Genomic DNA, 19,601 nt, shown 5'->3' with positions numbered 1-19,601 from the left:
CAACACTCTCCTGTGAGGGGACCCCCATAAATGGCTGTTGACATCCCGGATTACTCAATACCAGGGACTGTTATGTGAGAAGCCCCACGTTACTATTGAGCCTTGTCAGGCCCTGAATCCAACCACTCTCCTTCCTGTGGGAGAATGTGGGCCCTCACATGATTGCAAGGAAATCCTAGAAGTTTATGCCAGCAGACCTGACTTGAGAGACCAGCCAAGCCCGGACTCAGAGTGGGTCCTGTACACAAAGGCACCAGTCTGGCGAAACAAGGACGACGACTGTCGGGATACTCAGTAGTCACGGAAGAAGCCATCGCTGAAGCCAGCTCTCTGCCATCACGAACTGTGTGTCTAATCTGGGCCCTCCAGCTCTCAAAAGGCAAGAAGACAAACATTTACACAGACTCCAGGTATGCTTTTGCTACTTTACATGTACACGGGGCTTTATATAAAGAGCGAGGTCTTCTGACAGCCAACAGAAAGTATATTAAAAACAAAGAAGAAATCTTGACTCTATTAGATGCTGTATGGGAACCTGAAAAGGTTGCAGTGATGCATTGTTGGGGTCACCAAAAGGAAGACACCCCACAAACGGGGGGAAACCGACTAGCAGATAAAGCCGTAAAACACGTGGCTGAGAAATCTGGGCCTGCTGGTGGGGGATCTATCAGAACCTTTGTACTCTCAAAAATGCCTGAGTTAACTTTAACTCTCCCACAGTATACCCTGGCCCAAGACCAGCTGGCTGAAGCAGAAAGGGCCACCAAAAATGAAAAAGGGCAATGCTGCCCTGGGACATGAACAAAAACCTCCAGGAATACAGATAAAAGGCACTCTAAGTGGACTTTAAACCCTGCTGACACTCAAGGTATGTACCTTCTCAGGATGGGTGGAGGCCTTCCCCACCCCAACTGAAAAAGCAAATGAAGTGGCTCACTGTCTGCTTTGAGAAATAATCCCCGGATTGTGTTCCCAACCAGTATAGGATCAGACAACGGCCCTGTCTTTGTACCCGACTTAATTCAACAGGTATGTAAAGCTCTAAATATCAAGTGGAAATTACATACGGCATATAGGCCCCAGAGTTCTGGGATGGTGGAATGAACCAACCAGACACTTAAAAGAGACACTCTCCAAGTGGATCTTAGAGACTAACTGCTCCCGGGTGGACTTGCTTCCAAAGGCTCTGCCCAGACTCAAGATGACCCCACGGTCGCATGGGTCGCATGGGTCGCATGGCTATTCTCCGTATGAAACTGTGTATGGGAGGCCCCCTCCCATTGTAAAACAAATTTGCCTCAGGTAAGGGGAGATGAGATTTCACAGCAGATGGAACAACTGGGTAAGGTAATAAATCAGGTAACTAAGTTTATACAAGAAAGGGTGCTATTCCCCCTTGGGGAACAGATTCACGAATTTGTGCCCGGGGATTAGGTGTGATGAAGAACTGGAAACACTTCTCCTTGGCCCCACATTGGAAGGGTCCATATACTGTTGTTCTAACCAGCCTTACTGCAGTTGAAGTTGTAGGTGTCACTCCCTGGGTCCACCACATGAGGGTGAAGAGAGCATACCACGTAGACCCAGAGGACGCTGAGTGGACTACACAACAGGACCCCACTGATCCCCGTGAAACCAAGATCATCTTAAAGAAGAAAAAGAGATGAAGCTCTACAATTAACTGCTGCTCCAAGGACTTGCTGTTATCATCTTGAGACTAACCATAGTTTCAGCACAAAGAGGGACCTGTGGTATAATTAAAGTTGAATGTTGTGTATATATTCCTGATTTATCTGGCTATATATCAGCCACCCTAGATGACGTGAAAGGTCAGGTAAAAGTTATGTCTGATGATAATCTTCCTTTTTGGACTTCAGTCCTATCTTGGGTGAAGGGTGATTGGTGGAAAACTATATTTACCATTATTATAGTTGCCTTGATAGTTCTGCTTTCTGGACCCTTTATTTTACAATGTATTATGAACTTTGTAACTCAAAGGTTGATGTCGTTCTCCCAAATTGGCGGTCGGAGAGTCAGGGTGCAATATATCCCTATGAATGATGCTCATACTATGAGTTAAGAGCATCAAGAGGTGGGGAATGAAGGAGGAAACAGAACAGGCTCCATCTTGAAAGGAGGACTCCATCTTGGGCTGGACTGTGGACTTTGAGCTATATGCCTAGTATCTATGGAAACGACATACCAACTGGAAAACCAGACCCCCCAGATGGAAGAGCCCCAGGGCTCGTACCTATACTCTCTGTTGCCTAAAAGAATACCCTAATTATCTGTGTAACTTAAGAGAATCATAAATTCTATTATGCTTATTGGGGTATGACCACAGGCCTATTGATAAGTGTCCACTGTTAACTACCTAGGCTTAAGGCATAAGAATCACGGGTTAACTTTGATTATATCTTTCTTTTCCTTTGTTCAGACTAGTTTCACGGAATTTGGGGAGGTGGGTTTGGGCACGTACACTTAGGGTATATAAGGTTTTCAGAAAAACTGGTCGGGGTCCTTGGCTAAGAGGAGACTCTGCCTTGGGCCTGCCGGTGTAATAAACTGCACTCCACTTTCTGCATCGTCCTTCTGAGTGAGTTTGTTTCCCAGAATGAGTGGTTACAACAACATAATGCTGTATTATTTGTCTCTTTCCCTTTGGATCTCTACCAAAATATACTTTCAGCATTTTAAAGCAGTTTTTTTTTTTTTAATTCTTTGAGAGTAGGGGAAGCAGGAATGAAGTGCTGGTACATATTTTAGTATGTTGTGAAACACTTCTCATTTTGGGTGGGATTGTGTTTCCCCAAAATTCCATGTTGAAGTCTCAATTCTCTGTACCTCAGAATGTAACCGTATTTGGAGGGAAGGTCTTTAAAGAGGTGACTGAATTAAAATGAGGCCATTGAGGTGGATCCCTAATCCAGCATGACAGGCGTCCCCGTGAGAAGAGGATGAGACATTGGGAATGCTCTCACAGGGAGGACAAACTGTGTGAGCTCATGGCGAGAAAGTGAGGGCCCTAAGCTGTAGAGAGAGTCCTCAGGGAAACCGAACTCTGCCAGGACCTTGATCTTGGACTTCTACTCTCCAGAACCACGAGAAGTAAATTCCTGTTCTTTAAGCAAAAGGCAACTCAGAATTACCTAATCAGTAAGTTCTGTCAGTAAGTTAGTGGTTCAATTAGTCTACATCATACAATGTGTTGACTAAAAAAAGATGCACACGGTGAGAGTTTTCACTTAAGTGTTTATTTGGAGCAGTATGAGCACTGCAGCCTGGGAGGCAGCACCTCAGATAGCTCTGAGAAACTGTTCCAAAGAGGTAGAGGGGAAGGACAGAATGTATGTGATTCTGGTAAAGGGCAAGCAAGTACATGCAGTCCAGCACATATTTTTTGTAGAAAGCTTTGGTGGTCTCGTGAAGCTTCTGCTAGTCACGAGAAACAAGCATCATCACAAAGGATTTTAGTGCTTTTCTAGAGATGAGGAGATACAAGAATTGGGCTCATAAAATCGGCTCCTGAAAATATCTCACTATCTGAAGACTTGTCCTGCCAGTTTTCCAGGAGCACAGAATGCCTTATTTCTGCTCGCCACCCTGAACTCCTTCAGGGGGTGTTGAAAATCAGCAGCTGTAGCAGCACATGATTTAATCCTTGAAGAGGTGGATGGCAAGAGCTGATGGCAAGTGCCAATCTGTAACTGACAAGTGGAACCCTTTCCTACTGTTAAAAGAAATAGAGTAAATCTGCAAGTACTTGTATGCAAATGTTGAAAAGCTTAATGTTTAAAATGTTTTGGTTATGGGACTTGCCCGGCAATCCAGTGGTTCAGACTCCACTTTCCAATGTAGGGGGTGGGAGTTCCATCCCTGGATGGGGAACTAAGACCTCTCATGACTCACAGTGTAAAAACCCAAAACATATGACAGAAGTAACAGATTCAATAAAAGACTTTAAAAATGGTCCTCATAAAAGAATCTTAAAAAATAAAATGTGTTGGTTAGTGTGTGTAGTATTATCTTGTTAATGTTATTAGAAAAAGCTTTTATATAGATACGTAGCTGTTGCTGCTGCGGGGGGTGTGTGTTAGTGTGTGAAGAACTTGATAACCATGATTATCTCTAGGATATTTGGGAATGGAGAATACTTTTTATCTACTGTAGTTCTTTTTTAAATATAGTTTTTATTTTTCTTTTGGTTTTATTGATATATAACTGATGTACAGTGCTATGTAAGTTTAGGGTGTGCAACATAATGATTTGATTTATATATGTCATGAAATGATTATCACAATAAATTTAGTGAACATCCGTTATCTCATATAGATGGAAAATTAAAGAAATAGAATTTTTTTTTTTCCTGTATGATGAGAACAGTTAGGATTTACTCTCTGAACAACCTTCGTACATAAGGTATAGCATGTTTATTATCTTTATCATATTGTACGTTATATCTTATTTGTGTTATAAGTGGGAGTTTGTGCCTTGTGACTGCCTTCATCCAATTTGCCCTCTTCCCATACCTGGCCTCTGGTAACCACGAATCTGATCTCTTTCTCTATGAGTTTGTTTGTTTTTGAAGTTGTAAGTGATCCACAACATCACGGTAGTTTGTATATAACATAGTGATTTAAGAAAAGCTACAGTATTTGATGGGGACTTGCCACCTGACTTCCCCGGTGGTGCGAGCAGTAAAGAGCCCGCCTGCTAATGCGGGAGACGAAAGAGACGTGGGTTTGATCCTTGGGTCAGGAAGATCATCTGGAGGAGGGCATGGCAACCCACTCCAGTACTCTTGCGTGGAGAATTCCATGGACAGAGGAGCTGGGTGGGATACAGTCCACAGGGTTGCAAAGAGTTGGACACAACTGAAGCCACTTATCACGCACACACGCCTACATTTAAAATAATCACCTTGATAAATCTAGTTGTCATCTGTTACTGTAGAAAGATATTACATAATTATTGACCATATTCCTCATGCTGTACATTTCATACCTGTGACTCATTTATTTTGTAACTAAAAGTTTGTATCTCTCAATCTCCCTCACCTATTCCCCCACATACTCCCTCTCCCCTCTGGCAACCACCTGTTTGTTCTCTGTATCTATGACTCCTTTTTGGTTTAGTTACGTTTATTTGTTTTGCTTTTTCAGTTCCTCATATAAGTGAAATCATACAATATTTGTCTTTCTTGTCTAATTTATTTTAGTTAGTTTAATACCCTCTAGGTCCATCCATGTTGTTGAAAGTGACAAGACTTCATTCTATTTTATGGCTGAATAAGGGAATGGCAACCCACTCCAATATTCTTGCCTGGAGAATTTTCATGGACAGAAGAGCCTTGCGAGCTACAGTCCAGGGGTCACAAAGAGTTGGGCACTACTGAGTGATTGAATTGACTGAGCTGCAAAACTTCCTCCTACCGAAGTGCAATCTCCTTTTCGTAGAAAATGACTCCTTTTTTCTTATCTTAGTTCGGTCATCACTTCCTTAGAAAAAGACTTTCCTAATCTCCAGACTATACTAAATCCTACTCCTGATATGCCTACACTAAATACGTGTGCTTCTTAGATCTTATCCAGGCTGTGATTTTACATTCATTTGTATAATCATTTGATTAACATTCTTTCTCATAGGCTTGTATGCTGAGTGTAAAGTCTGTCTTTTTTTGCCCACTATTGAGTCTGTTTCATTTCTGGTATGTAGCATCTTAATGAATACATAAGTGTATGTTGAGTAAACATGTATATAGTGAATGTTCAAGAAATGTCTGATGAATTAGTGAGTAAATAAGTCTTTTGTCACTAGGAGAAACCTATTTGGCAGAGAACCAAATGCAATCAGGTTTCAGAAAGAAAGAACATGCAGAAGCCTATACAAGGAAGATGATCAGATAAGACAGATGGGAATTTCTGAATATTTCAGAGTGGAAACCAGATGTAAAGCGGGGTTAGTTGAGCTCTTGATTTCATACCAGGAAACAACTGGGCTTTGGGAAGCAAAGTGGGAATTGGACACTGAGGGTGGTCAGGCAAGTTTCATGTCAGTGCTGAGTTCAAGGTCTCTTTTGTGAGTTTGTTCTCTTAAGTTTTAACTAGTTTCTACTTACAGCAGCCTCAGTCTTTATGGTGAAGTAATATTTATTAATATTTTTTGCCATATTGTTCTTAAGGACAAATGAGAAGATTAAAGGGTTTCAAACAAAGGTGGTTTTCCAGGGTCAGAGAGCAGAAGAAGCAGGCCCACCATCTACCATTTGGGAGCAAGGCTGCCTGAAGAATGGAAACGAAGTGACACGGGAAGAACATAAGGGTCCGTTTAAAAAACTGGGAAATGAAAGATCGTGACCAGCGTGGGTCCAACTAGGTCATGTGAAGGTGAGGACCCTCAGGCCCTTCCTCCCACCCAGGAGAACACAGAAACTGGTCCATGAAAGTCAGCATATTCTCACTGGGCACATATTCTGTGGCACACTCTAGGAGATGGAGAGGATGCTGTGGTCAGTAAATCTAGGGAGGGGAGAAGACAGGAAACTACGGTATCAGATGGATTTATCTAGGTGCTGAATTGGCTGCAAATTAAGTGCAAGGGAACAGAAAGGAAGAAGCAATTATTTCTAATCAGGGTATCAGAAAAGAACTTACAGAGGTAACACTAAAACTTAGCTTTGGAAAAATGTGCATTACAATGTGAAGCTGTCATAATCCACAGCATGAAGGTATGAGTGTGGAAAGCTTAGTTTGAAAAAGAGAAAATGTTCATGGTGAGGGAAGCTTGTTAACAAGACATATCCAAAGTGGTAGCTCTACAGAGCTGGGCCAGGTTTTAAGCGATTTGGGCTGGTATGATAATGGGTTTGGATTGTAGTTTCCAGTTTCTAGGAAAAGGTTTTTAAGAAATGTCATGTAGGAAACACTGAGGTTTCCTCCTCAACATCTATCTCCTACTTCACCTCTCTTGTCCTTTCTAACCCAATTCCAAATTTATTCAGATAATCCACCTCTTCCCTATGAGATTCAGGGGGATATGAAGCTAGTTCCAGTTCCAAGGTTAGATATGAATTAACTCAAGCCAAGCATGCTAGTACATACCCTTTGCACTGCAGCGACTGGCTGTTTGTGGGTTATAAGTAATATAATACTTCATTGCCTAGCATATACAGTAATTGTACACATTGTCTAGCATATACAGTAACTGTACACAAATCAGCATTGTCATTGTTACTAGTGGCACGTCAGTCCATTTCTGTCAAAGAGAGGAAAAAAATCTTCGCAGTAATTCCAGTTTCCCGCATGTGCTTTCCAACTACGGGCTAGCATTAATAGTCGCTGGCCTCCTGCTTCGATTATTTTTGGTTATGAGTTAAATTTAACATGGTCCCATGTATTCTTTCCCTGAAGGGCCTCAAGGATTTGGGAAGGATTAGGCACACTCTAATTTAAGAAGAAAGATGGATGAATCCACCTATGTGCATTTACTGGTATGAGTCACTGGGGAGGTTAATTAAGTCAATGAAATGATCCAGAACAGGTGTCCATGGCTGTTTTAAGAACAAGTGCTTTGATGGCCGTGAAAACGCATGGCTCAGCTCTCCAACTGCAGGGAGCGGGTATGCAGTTGACAGACGGCTCCAGCTGATGTGTTCTAGAATCCTTGGCGCCAAGGCCACACTGCCCAGGAGCTTCTGCTGGCCAGTGATTAATTATGGTGGGGATACTAAGGAGAGGGGCTTCCCAGGTAGCTCAGGGGTAAAAGATCTGCCTGATACAACTTAGCAACTGAGCGTGCACACTAAGGAGACATGGGGCGTTATTTGGCGGGTGACTTTTGCTCAAGGACTCTCCAGAGGCCTTGACAAAGCTTTCTGAGACCTGCACTGCAATGTAAGTCCTTCCTTCTTTGACTTTCTCCTTCACTGAGGTTACAAGGACATCACAGTCTGATGGCCCTTCCAGTCTCCTCTGGCTCCCTCTCTATTTTCTCTCACAAGTGTTTCCATGAATAAACCTTAATAAACCTCCTGTACACCTGACCTTATCTGGCTTCTGCCTCTTGGAGGACCCAGGCTAATAGAAGTGGTTGTATCTCCTAACATTAAAATGCTCGTTTATTTATTAAAATTGTGTTGTATTCTGAGTAAAGGGCAAAGTCATCAGCTTGAGAGTATTTAAGAAAGACTCATCCACTACATTTTTCTTTCTGTAGTAAATGTATGATAACTTCTATTCAAATTATGGGGCTTCCCTGGTGGCTCAAAGGTAAAGAATCTGCCTGCTATGCAGGAGACTCACGTTCGATCCCTGGATTGAGAAGATCTCCTGGAGGAGGAAATGGCTACCCATTCCAGTAGTCTTGCTTGGAAAATCCCATGGACAGAGGAGCCTGGTGGGTTATAGTCCATAGGACCCTATGGCTACAATCCATAGGGTTGCTCAGACTGAGTGACTTGAGTATGCACACATTCAAATTACAGCATGGTCTATTTCCAAGGGCAAGTTTCTTCCTGCATATTTATTGTAGGAGACCGGCCTACTAAAAGGCATGACAAAAGAATTAAACAATCTTGCTGAGAGGACATGGCTCAGTATGCAACTCCTGAAGGAATCCAAGAAGGAACAAAAAACATCTTGAAAGCAGGACGTGGGCCTGGGGATGGAAAGCCATCAACAGACGGTTCCTAGCTGTGGCGGCTGGGAGGCACATAGAGATTTACTGGGTCTTTGTCCTTGAGGCAGAAAAACAGGGATATGAAAATGTTAAATGTTAACTGCACAGGCTTATCATTGAAGGCCACCTGTCCTGCTATGCTCACGTAAACACATACAAGCAAGTCTCAGAAAGCATAATAAAGCAGACTTGAGATCAGTTTGGGCGTCTTCACCCTGTCGTGGCGTTGGTCCCCTGATCCCTGCTGTAACTTTCTTGAGTGTTTCTCATTTTTTTGCCACACCGCACTTTTGTCTAGCTGTACTTAACAATTTATTTAAAGCAATGAAGCTAGAGTTTGCTGGCCATCTTGACAGGTGGCCAGCCTGAACTCAGAGCTATAAAGGTTTTCATATTCTCTTTGGTCTATTTGTGAAATTCATATGGGCTTATATTGGCTCCTGTTTAAATCACAGAGACTTCACAGATAGTAGGAGTGGGCACAGGTACAGGCTGCTATATTGTTGATGAGGAGGAGAGGATCTTCTATTTCTCTGGGTCCTCTTCTTAATTTGAATGTTTTTATACTGCCACCTTGATCATTTTGCCTTCCTTTCCACCCTGTCAGCACTGTCTCAGTTCTCAAATTATTCTAAATGCTTTGGCAATCTGTGAAAGTGCATTTCATGTCCAAATTTAGGCAGTTCATACAAAGAAATGTTTAATGCCTTCATGCACATATTTCTTAAATAATTATATATGAGTTCCTATATAGTGCAGATGAATGGAGTTAACTTTCTGATGGCTGCCAGGTATACATACTTGTATTAACACAATCCTTAGCTCCTGACACTGTCATCACTGGTCAATGCATACCTTATTTGTATTTTACTTATTTATTTCTGATATAATGAGACCTATGAAGCCAACCACCTAACCTGACACTTGAACATTGGAAATAACTTATACTGCCCAAGATTTCCTTTCAAAGAAATGCTTCTCTTCATAGCATTGAAATCACAAGAATCCAAATAAGTGACATTTCTATAACTCTCTGGAATTAGAAGTGGAATTGTGTTTGTGTAGCTAGATGTCTGAGAAGTTTAGGATCACCCCACCCCTTCTCGACAGCACTTGGAAGACTGACTCCAATCATGTGCGTCAGTGAAAGAAATCTGTTTCAAAATGGAAGCCAAGCAGGGGTCCAAAATCTTTGGAGGAGTAAAGAACACAGGCATGAACGAGTCCCGAAAGTGTTACTTTTGTCAGCAAGGTGGTGCTACTGGTAAAGAACCCATCTGCCAAGGCAGGAGATGCAAGTTCAATCCCTGGGTCTAGGAGATTTCCTGAGGGAGGCCATGGCAACCCACTCCAGTATTCTTTCCTGGAGAATCCCGTGGACAGAGGAGCCTGGTGGACTACAGTCCACAGGGTCGCAGAGTCGGACACGACTGAAGGGATAGCACGCACTCAGGGCAGTATTTGATTACTTATTGGCCTCTTAAGTATGTACATTAGGGAGGCTGTGACCTTGAGTGGGGACATTGGTTTAGTGAGTAGGTAAATCAGAGAGTGATATTATGAAGAGGAAATATGAATAAGAAGGATTTCCAATACATGCAGCTGCTGAAGACTGGCACTAAGGTCAGTACTCATTAGAGTGCTCCAGTTGGCCATAGAAGGTAGATGGTAGAAGAAAGTTAACGATGAAGAAGGAAGAGCCACCAAGAGACTAGGCATGGCAGTAGACATGAAACTTGGGAGCCCAAAGGTGTCCACTGGATGGTTGACTGTTTCTCTCAACTTCGGGGATCCAGTAGTCACGTATGGATGTAAGAGTTGGACCATAAAGAAAGCTGAATGCCAAATAATTGATGCTTTTGAACTGTGGTGTTGGAGAAGACTCTTGAGAGTCCCTTGAACAGCAAGGAGATCCAACCAGTCCATCCTAAAGGAAATCAGTCCTGAATATTCATTGGAAGGACTAATGCTGATGCTAAAAGCTCCAATACTTTGGCCACTTGATGCGAAGAGCTGACTCATTTGAAAAGATCCTGATGCTGGGAGAGATTGAGGGCTGGAAGGGGACGAAAGAGGATGAGATGGTTGGATGGCATCACCAACTCAATGGAACTGAGTTTGAGTAAGCTCCAGGAGTTGGTGATGGACAGGGAAGCCTGGCATGCTGCAGTCCATGGGGTTGCAAAGAGTCAGACATGACTGAGCGACTGAACTGAACAGAGAAAAAACAGCTGAAAATCAATTGTAATGTTGAGGCAACAAGGCAAAGAACATGCCAAGGAGACTGACAGATGAATAGAAATCCTCTGATATCATCTGGTCTCATATACAACTAAAACTTATCAAAACCATCAAACGATAGTTCAGGAAAGCTTACATCAGGGTCTTGAAATGCTCCTAGATTAAGAGACAAACATCATGTACCTTCTTGAGAAAGAACACATGTTGGCGATTTTCATGAGCACCCTGTTGAACATTCATTCACTTAACAGGTACTTAATCAGCAGACACACGGTGAGTCAGGGACAGGCTTTGTTTTCTGTAGAACACCTGTAGAAGCAAGGCAAGAGGAAGTGTGTCTGAATAGTTGGAGGTTACTTAGTGTGGTTAGAACTAGAGAGTGATGGGCAGACGTGATGAGCTTGGACACCTTGGATGGATCCAGTTACTTGAGGGCCTTATAAGCCATTTTAAGGGTTTTGATTGGATTGTATCTTAGTCAATATGTAGCCATGGAAGGATTTTTATTTGAGTTTATTAAAAATTTCTCAGAGTAATACATGCACAAGGTAAAAAATTAAATAGTACAGAAGGACTTAAAATGAAAAACACAGTTTCCCACTCCACCCTTTTAATACTAGTCCCATACCCTAGAGGTGATGCATTTAACAATTTCTATTTTTAGATATTCTGTTAACTAACTTCCTAACATTAAATAATATGTTTGAACAATAATTTCTTGACTTATTAACTTTAGACCATCTTTAATAATTCCCCATTACAAAAGATAAGGATTTAACTTATGCTATTCCCACCTTTCATCTGCCTATCCTTTCCCAATTTTTTGATAGATGCACTTTTAATGCTTCTATTGGTTTAATTTATAATTTTGAACAGTAACTAATCCTTTAGTCCTTGTCCCATTAACTGTAGACTTTTCACCCCCATTTTGAATGGACAAGTAATTCTACACTTCTCTCCACCACTCTTCCCTCAATGAATTCTCAACCTCTTTCTGCTTTCTTTTTCCCTTTATAAGATAGGTTACTTTCAGTTTCATTTCTGGATAAAAGATTAGGCCTCTCATGTTTTGTTTATAGGCTGATCAGAGCACTGAATACCAATAAATAGTATCTACATTATTTTGGCTTTGTAAATACTGTTTACTGAGAGTTGGTGGCTCAGCAGTAAAGAATCTGCCTGCCACTGCAGGAGACCTGGGTTTGATCCCAGGATTGGGAAGATCCCCTGGAGAAGGAAATGGAAACCCACCCCAATATTCTTGCCTGGGAAATCCCATGGACAGAGGGGCCTGGCGGGCTACAGTCCACGGGGTCACAAAGAGTTGTACTCGACTTACCGACTAAACAACAACAAAGTAGAAGCTAGGATATTTTCTTCCAAACATATCCAATGTCATGATTCCTATGTCACTTGAAATGAAATATACCTACCGCCAATGACAAATCCAGTCTCTTCTTACATTTCATGAGTAATTTTTGTTATCATTATCTCATAATTGGACTTGAATTTAACATGTTTTTGTTTTGTTTTCCTTTGTGTTTATTAAAGAATGCATCTCCTCCATTTCTTAAACATTCCAACTTCTCAAGGATAATGTCTATGGCACAGAATCAGAGAGTCTGAGACCATGCACTCTCATCTGAAATGGGTCTCTTGGCTAATGGTCACTCTAGAGTGAGTCTTCCCGTTGGCTAATGGTCACTCTAGAGTGAGTCTTCCTGTTGGCTAATGGTCACTCTACAGTGAGTCTTCCTGTTGAATAATGGTCACTCTGGAGTGAGACATCCTGGGTGAGATTCACTGTCTTCTGGTTTCCATTTCTTCCTCTTTCCTGATTTTCATCTTCATTTTGCTGCAGATCTTCCTTAGCAGGTGAGAGAGAACTTCCTTTCCAAGTGCAAAGAAGGTAGATGTTCTGAAAACTTGCATGTCAGAAAATTTCCTTCATTTGGCTTGCTATGGAATTTTGGGTACAGAGATCTTCTGTATGTGAAGACGTTCCTCTATTGGCCTATATCATTGTGTTGCTGGTGAAAAATCTCCCAATCTATTTCTCATCCCTTTTTCGTTGAGCTAATCATGATGACCTAACTTTATCTTTTCTCTTGGCACTTCCAATATCTTTGCTCCATCCTTAACATTCCAAAATTTCACAAGATTGTGTCTAGATGTAGGTTGTATGGGAGTCTTCTCAATTTGGAGACTTAGTTATTTCTGTTCAATTGTTTTTATCTTCACAACATTTTCTATGTTCTCTCTTCTAGACACTCCTAACAGTTAGATACTGATTGTCTATGTCTTTTTTCCCCCCTCTCTTTATATTTCCTATTTCCTTTTGCTCCACATCTGGGAAGATTCCCTCAATTTTATCTTAGAGTCTGTCTACTAAATATTTTTGGCAGCCTTATTTCAGTTTAAGGGTTTCTTCTTCTTTTCAAGGTTTTCCCTTTGTAGCATCCTGTTTTTAACCTTACAGATGCACCTCACATCTCTCCAAAGATACAGATATTTTAAATCATTTTTCCCAAGTTAACTCTGTTTCCCCCAGAATTTGTTATATTTTTCAAATCTCTTGAATCCATGCTGCTTTCCTGGTCCCTTCCCCAACCACTCCCCCTAAGGCTCAATGTCTGGGAATTCCTAGCCGACTATTTTCACTGAAGAATCAATATGACAGTTTTTTATAGAGTTGCTTGGGCTCCCTCTGCAGTTGTGTGGTCTGTCTGCTTCTGCAGGATGTCTTTCTGTGACTGAAAGCACTTGGTTACTTGAGTAGGGATCTTGGCTGTCAGCAGAGAATTAGCTAATAGGCTAGGGGCTCATTTATTTCCATAAAAGAGAAATTTACTTTGGAGCACCAACTCCTACCTCTCCTCAAGCAGTTTCTTCAATTCCTTTACACAAACAACACCAACAGAACAACCACAATAACAACAGACTTGAAACCAATGGTGGGTTGCCTGTGTTCTGTGCACACAGGTTGGGGTAGAATGGGAGGGGAGTCAATTTCACAACTGACATAATTCTTTAGTAAATAGACTTTTCAGGTACCCAAGTCTCTTTGGGGTTATGTGTCCAGATCAGCTTGTATTCTGCCTGCAAGGAGCTGTGCTCTTTCATTATTGTGCCTTCCACTTTCTCTCTTCCAGGAATGTGCTGAGATCTTCTTCACTTACAACCAAATTCCTTCAGTTTTCTTTGCTGAGATGAGTCAATTCTCTTTTATGTTTCTTGACTTCAGTTTCAGTGGGGCCTGGGGAGGGAGGGAAGTAAACTTACATGTTCAGTTCATCATCTTAAACTCAAAGTCCCGCCGGAAGCTTTTAGACTGGGCAGTGACATGGACAACTTGCCATTTGTAAAAAGGTCCCCGGGGCTATACTGCTGAGAATGGATTAAAGAGGGTAAGAATCAATATAAAAATAATTCTGAATGACTGAGGATCTAATTTTCTTTCTGAGAACACAGCAGGTCTGGGACACTTGGGAGTCAAGATGCTTTACCCCACAATAGCCAGTCACTGAAAATCCAATAAGCTAGTAGAGCACTTTCATGGTGCCCTAGGGTGGACTGAAACCTGACGATCCCAGAACCCAGATGACTGGGCTGATATTAAAAGGATCGTCCCAGCACTGTCCATTGGGAAGCAAGTACATGCAGCCAAAGTGCTGGCAAGTAAGGACATAAAGGTCCTTCTATTTGCTGCTTCATTTCTTCATTTACTCATCTATTTGCTTGTTCAAAGCACTGTAGTTACTAACACTCATTCTGTAATCAGAATGCCTGGGTTCAAATCCCAAATCTATCACTGACTCGCAATAAAGACTTAGGCAATGTACTCAATCTCCATAAAGTCTAGTTCATGCATTTGTAAAATGGGGGCTGTAAATTTCCATTCCATAAGATTATTGTGAGGATTAAATGAAACAACCTATCCTTGGCACATACACAACAGCCCACTAATTGACAGCAGTTACTTTAAGTGCTGAATGAATATTCAGCATCTATGTTTAAAGAATCCATATGATAGATATTTGAGAAGGGAAAATAATTCTAGTATTGAGAAATGACACAATAAAAGAATCCAAAGAAAAATACCATCTATGTCAAATCCTGTTGTCTGTGCTTCCACCCAGTTCCTAATAAAGCAAATAAAACAGTGTCTTAAAGCAACTAAATCAAAAGACGAAGGAAGGAAAACTGGCTGGATGCACACAGCTTTTATCCTGAAGCCCCAGCTCTAGCTGAAACTACAAAGAATTTTGAGGTTCTCAGAAAGATTGGAAGAAAAGTTAAGAAAATCTCTGAATGCATTATAATTAAATAAAATCTGGGTCAGCCACATCCAGTTATCTTATTCCAGAGTAAAGATTTCTATTTGCACACAGACTTTGTCTGCCAAACAGCAATAGGAAGAACCTGTGTCACTACGGAAACACAAACACCACCACTGCTCCTTGTTTGCTAAGCACAAACATCCTCACGGTCTCGTTCTGGCTTTTCAAGTGATTTCCATGCTTAATCAAAGAAGGGATTGTACTGGAGAGATGGAATTGAAGGAGACCGAACCCCAGGCAGCTTTGAAAATCCCCATCGTGAATACAGAGACCTGCCTTTAGAGCATAGGGCAGTGTACCAGAATCCTCTGAGTCTGCGTAGAGGGTAGGGTGGAGCAGGATTAATTCATTGCATTTGTAAAAATGCCATCGCAAAGTGAAGCCCTGGTCTAAACTGATGGGAGTTAACTGATACGAACAGTGGCTGCTGGCATTTTCTCAGCGCCTACTAACTGCCAGGTACAGTCACTTTTAGAGGTACTAAAATTTAATCCTCACAATAGTCCTATGAAATAGATCCCACTTTGTAGAAGGGGAAATTGAGTCACAGAGAAGTTGAGGAGCTTGCCCAAAGTCTTATAACTAACTGGTGAAAGACCCAGGACTTGGGTGCAGGGGGCCAGCTGTGAGAGACAATCCTAACTCCTGGGCTGCGGGCAGCGAATGTGGACCAGCACGAAAGAAAACCACCCCTTCGAGTGCATGCCCAGTGTCCACACTCCTCAGAGTCACCCGCCTAGGTCTTCCTTGCAACCCCGTGAGGCAGGGATCTTTACCCTCACCCCACACGCAACGAAATGGGAGTTCAGAGATAAAACGACTTTCCCAAGAGCTAACCCTGGTTATATGGGCTCTTCAAATGGCACTAGATGGCTTTTCAAAGCTTTTGGAAAACTACTCAAGATACAAAATATATGAGTTCTCAGGGAGCTGTCTGAATATCATGGTCAATTAGTGTTTCCATTGAGTTCTATGGTCAGGTTTGGGGGAAAACGATAAAAACAAATCAAGTCCCAGGGAGTCCTCAGGGTGATAGTGACCCACAGAAACAGAGGCCAAAGCTCTCAGCACTGGCCCAGCACAGGGTCAGGAGGGACTCTGATAGCCGAGAGCAGAGGAACGAGCTCATAAATGGAAGGCCACGCTCCTGAGGATTTCTGATTCCACTTTATGTCCTTAACCCAACCCCGGAGATGCTACTAGGATCCAGGGGCAATGAGCTGAGAGGGCAAGGCTAGAACTAAGAGACAGAGGTCGAGGAGTGAATCCCCATCTCTGCCTACCTCCCCAAACCTCTCTACCTGCCACCTCGCTGGGCACTCCTTACATCTGTGTGAGGAGGTACAATTTCATTATATTTTCCTTCCATTCAGGCAGATAGGCCAGGCTGGTTGCCACTTCCTTCTGGATCGGCCAGGCCCAGGCCTCAAAGAACGGAGCCAGATTCTTCTGCACTTGGTGGGAGAACATTTTCACCCACAGATTCATCTTGTCGACGTTGTCTGTGGGCAAGTTGGTCTGGTTCCTGTACTCGGTGAAGAGACGGATGAACGGCTCCCACCCAAAGGCCTCCTGGAGCTGGAAAGACAAGGAGCAAGCAGGTTGAGACATCTGATCGGCAAAAGACCCACCGAACACTCTGAGTGAATGAATGCCTTTAACCCCTTAAACCTCAGCTTCACACCCATCACTGACCCTCTCCTCTTTCACCTGCTCGCCTCGTGGGCTACTTTCGTATTCTGATGATGAGAAGGGTGTCTGAGCCAGCACAGGGCTCAAAACAAAGCAGATCCTCAATGAATGACAGTCCAGTGGTCAAAACTGCACTGACTAATATCAGGATTTACCACCAACATCATTATTCATCTGTCTCACTAGACTATGAAAGTAGTAATAGGCTATTACATGAAGATTTGAAATTGGCTGAAGTGCAAAAATCCATTGTCTCTCACAGTTGTAAAGTTAAACCCCCACAACCTGGGGACTGCCACCGCAACCCTGACATAATCTGCACTAACAGGAGGTCTCTATCAATTTGCAAGGTGACCAAATGGTCTTTAGGAAAAACAGTGAGTCCAGGAGAAGCAGAGGACAATATATAGTCTGTGTGTGTCCTGTGTTCAGTTGTGTCCGACTCTTTGTGACCCCGTGGACTGTAGCCTGCCAGGCTCCTCTGTCCATGGGATTTCCCAGGCAAGAATACTTGGAGGGAGTTTCCATTTCCTTCTGCAGGGGATCTTCCCAATTCAAGGAGTAAACCCACATCTCCTGTGTCCCCTGCACTGCAGGCGGATTCTTAACCTGCTGAACCATCTATAGTCTGGGTCTCTAGAGTTAAGAGTAAGGCAGAATTTTAGGTAAAGACTGCCATCTCGGTGCCATTGGAACCGCCATTAGAGCTCAGAGGGACATTAGCAGTTCCAACCTCAACTCAACTTCACCGAGGAGGAAGTTCTCTCCAAACACAGGGTTACAGCAGTCTCTTGGCAGCCTCCCTGTCATTTTCGTGGTGGAGGGGGTCAACAGTGAGAACTCGAGCAGGTGCAGGGACCAGAAGAGGGTGCGTTGGCCTGAGGCTGAGTTCCAGGATCCAAGGTGATAAAACCCTCCTTAGTGAGCTGGGACCGGATCCAGGGACTGAGGGGCTGGAACTGGGTGCTGGGTGATAACTGAAAGGCAGGGGCCACCCCCACGTCCAGTCCAGTGAGGAATCATGGCTTGCTTATAACATGGAAACTGAGGCACAGACGAGTCATAATGAGAAGACAGTTTACCCACCTAGGGAAAAAAAAAAAACAGCTCCTATCCCACACATTGTGCATGCGTATGTATGCCCACGGAAGTGTGGCTGGCTTCACGGAGCTATTCAGACAGCAGTTTGGTTGCAGTCTCAGGTATGCCTGGGTTTAGAGCCATGACAGTAGCTGTATTTGTAGTATTACCTTTGCCTCTACCGTTTTTAACTTTTCTTACCACTTTCTGTTACTGTTCAGTCGCTCACTTGTGTCCGACTCTTTGCGACCCCATGGAGTGCAGCATGCCAGGCTTCCCTGTCCTTCACTATCTCCCAGAGCTTGCTACCTACTCTCATAAATCTCTTCACAATCCCAGGGTGAATGGTGCGGCTGATCCAATTACGTCCGCTTTCGGGTGGTGCAAAGGGATGCTCTGGGGGTATCATCCACCAGGACCTTCAACCCTGGACTTTGTCAGAGCCTCCCGCAGCCTGCGGGTGAGGGGCAGATTAGTGAGAGGTGACCCCCGGGCACCATGATACTGTCTGCCCAGGGTCCCCCCACCAGTGGGGCTCCCACCGCACTCCCCCGATGCTGGCCCAGTACCTGTAAGTACGTCTCCAGGGCCGTCCACGCATTCCAGTTTTTCACATTGGGACCCTTGCCCAGGTAAATTCGGACTCTTTTCTCCCGAACCGGGGGCCACAGAGCAATGTTGGCTCGTCCTCGAGGGATGCCCAGGACCGTCTCGTGCACGTAGACACACCACAGGTTGCAGGTGGCCTCGGTGGTGTGCGGGGGGAACTCCCACTCCTGCCGCTGCTGGTTGCGGCCCAGCTCGTGCACGGGGCCCCAGAGCCCCTTGGTTCTGATGAGTTTCTCATTGATGAGCTCCTGCACCGACTCCAGGTGGCACATGATGGGGTAGCCTGCGTGCATCCAACCTGGGAAAGGCAGGAGGGGGAGGAGAGGGTCAGGGTGCTCCCCACCCACCTAATTCTCCTCTGTACTGTGTCTCCCCAAACACCCAGAATGCTCAGAAAGGCAAACCCAGACCCTTCCAGGCTTTTCTCCTTATCTCCTCATTCTGTAAGAGTGCTTTCGTCCTCACTCTGACTGGCTATAGATATGGAGGCAGGTTTGGGATCACTGTTCACGTTACTATTCAATTTTTTTCTGCTTCTCTGAGAGTGCCCTGTCCACGTGGACCCGTCATTATACTCTTCTCCTCAAAATTAAGAACTAGTGGTTCCCCTTTTCAATATTTACATGTGGAGCTGTCCAGGCTGGCACCTCTTTACAGTGATCATCTGAGTACGCCAAGGGCACTAGAGTCCAGAGGCGATTTCCGTGGTTCTTTAATTTTCACACGCTCTTCATTTTTCAGGCCTCCTGACCCACTGGCAAATAGCCCTTTATTCAATGCTTTCTCCCAACCCCTGTGACCCAGGAAGAGGCCCTCTGCTATCTTTCTCCACTCCCTAAAGTCCCCTGACGAATGCCTGTGAAAGCCCAGCCCTTATGGTCTGCACCATTTCCACTGTTGGATAAGATCTCTTGACATGCTGACTAAAACTGTTACACATTTTAACATACTGTGTACATACAG

General features: G+C 43.5%; 2 protein-coding genes across 7 annotated transcripts in view; both read right to left on the bottom strand.

Annotated features, from left to right (window-relative positions):
* LOC113891064 (TRPM8 channel-associated factor 2) overlaps window positions 1-11,317 on the bottom strand; it is a 34,440-nt gene extending 23,123 nt beyond the window's left edge. The window contains exon 1 of the mRNA XM_027538755.1: window positions 11,101-11,317. The gene's annotated coding sequence lies outside the window, so the exon portion shown is untranslated. The remainder of the gene's footprint in view (window positions 1-11,100) is intronic.
* Window positions 11,318-11,413: 96 nt separating this feature from the next.
* Window positions 11,414-19,601, bottom strand: part of LOC113891063 (TRPM8 channel-associated factor 1) — a 51,322-nt gene continuing 43,134 nt past the window's right edge. For 4 of the 6 annotated variants that reach the window (XM_027538749.1, XM_027538748.1, XM_027538747.1 and 1 more), the window contains 3 exons: window positions 18,599-18,936; window positions 16,585-16,835; window positions 11,414-14,173 (listed from right to left, as the gene is read on the bottom strand). In XM_027538749.1, the coding sequence (XP_027394550.1) occupies window positions 14,164-14,173; window positions 16,585-16,835; window positions 18,599-18,936 (599 nt within the window). In that variant the 3' untranslated portion in view covers window positions 11,414-14,163. Of the gene's footprint in view, window positions 14,174-16,558; window positions 16,836-18,598; window positions 18,937-19,601 lie in introns of all 6 variants that reach the window. The other 2 variants (XM_027538750.1, XM_027538746.1) reach the window with 1 other exon arrangement.

This window comes from Bos indicus x Bos taurus, chromosome 4, assembly GCF_003369695.1.
Source record: "Bos indicus x Bos taurus breed Angus x Brahman F1 hybrid chromosome 4, Bos_hybrid_MaternalHap_v2.0, whole genome shotgun sequence".
Classification (NCBI taxonomy): Eukaryota; Metazoa; Chordata; class Mammalia; order Artiodactyla; family Bovidae; genus Bos; species Bos indicus x Bos taurus.
This window is presented reverse-complemented; position numbering and strand designations above follow the sequence as displayed.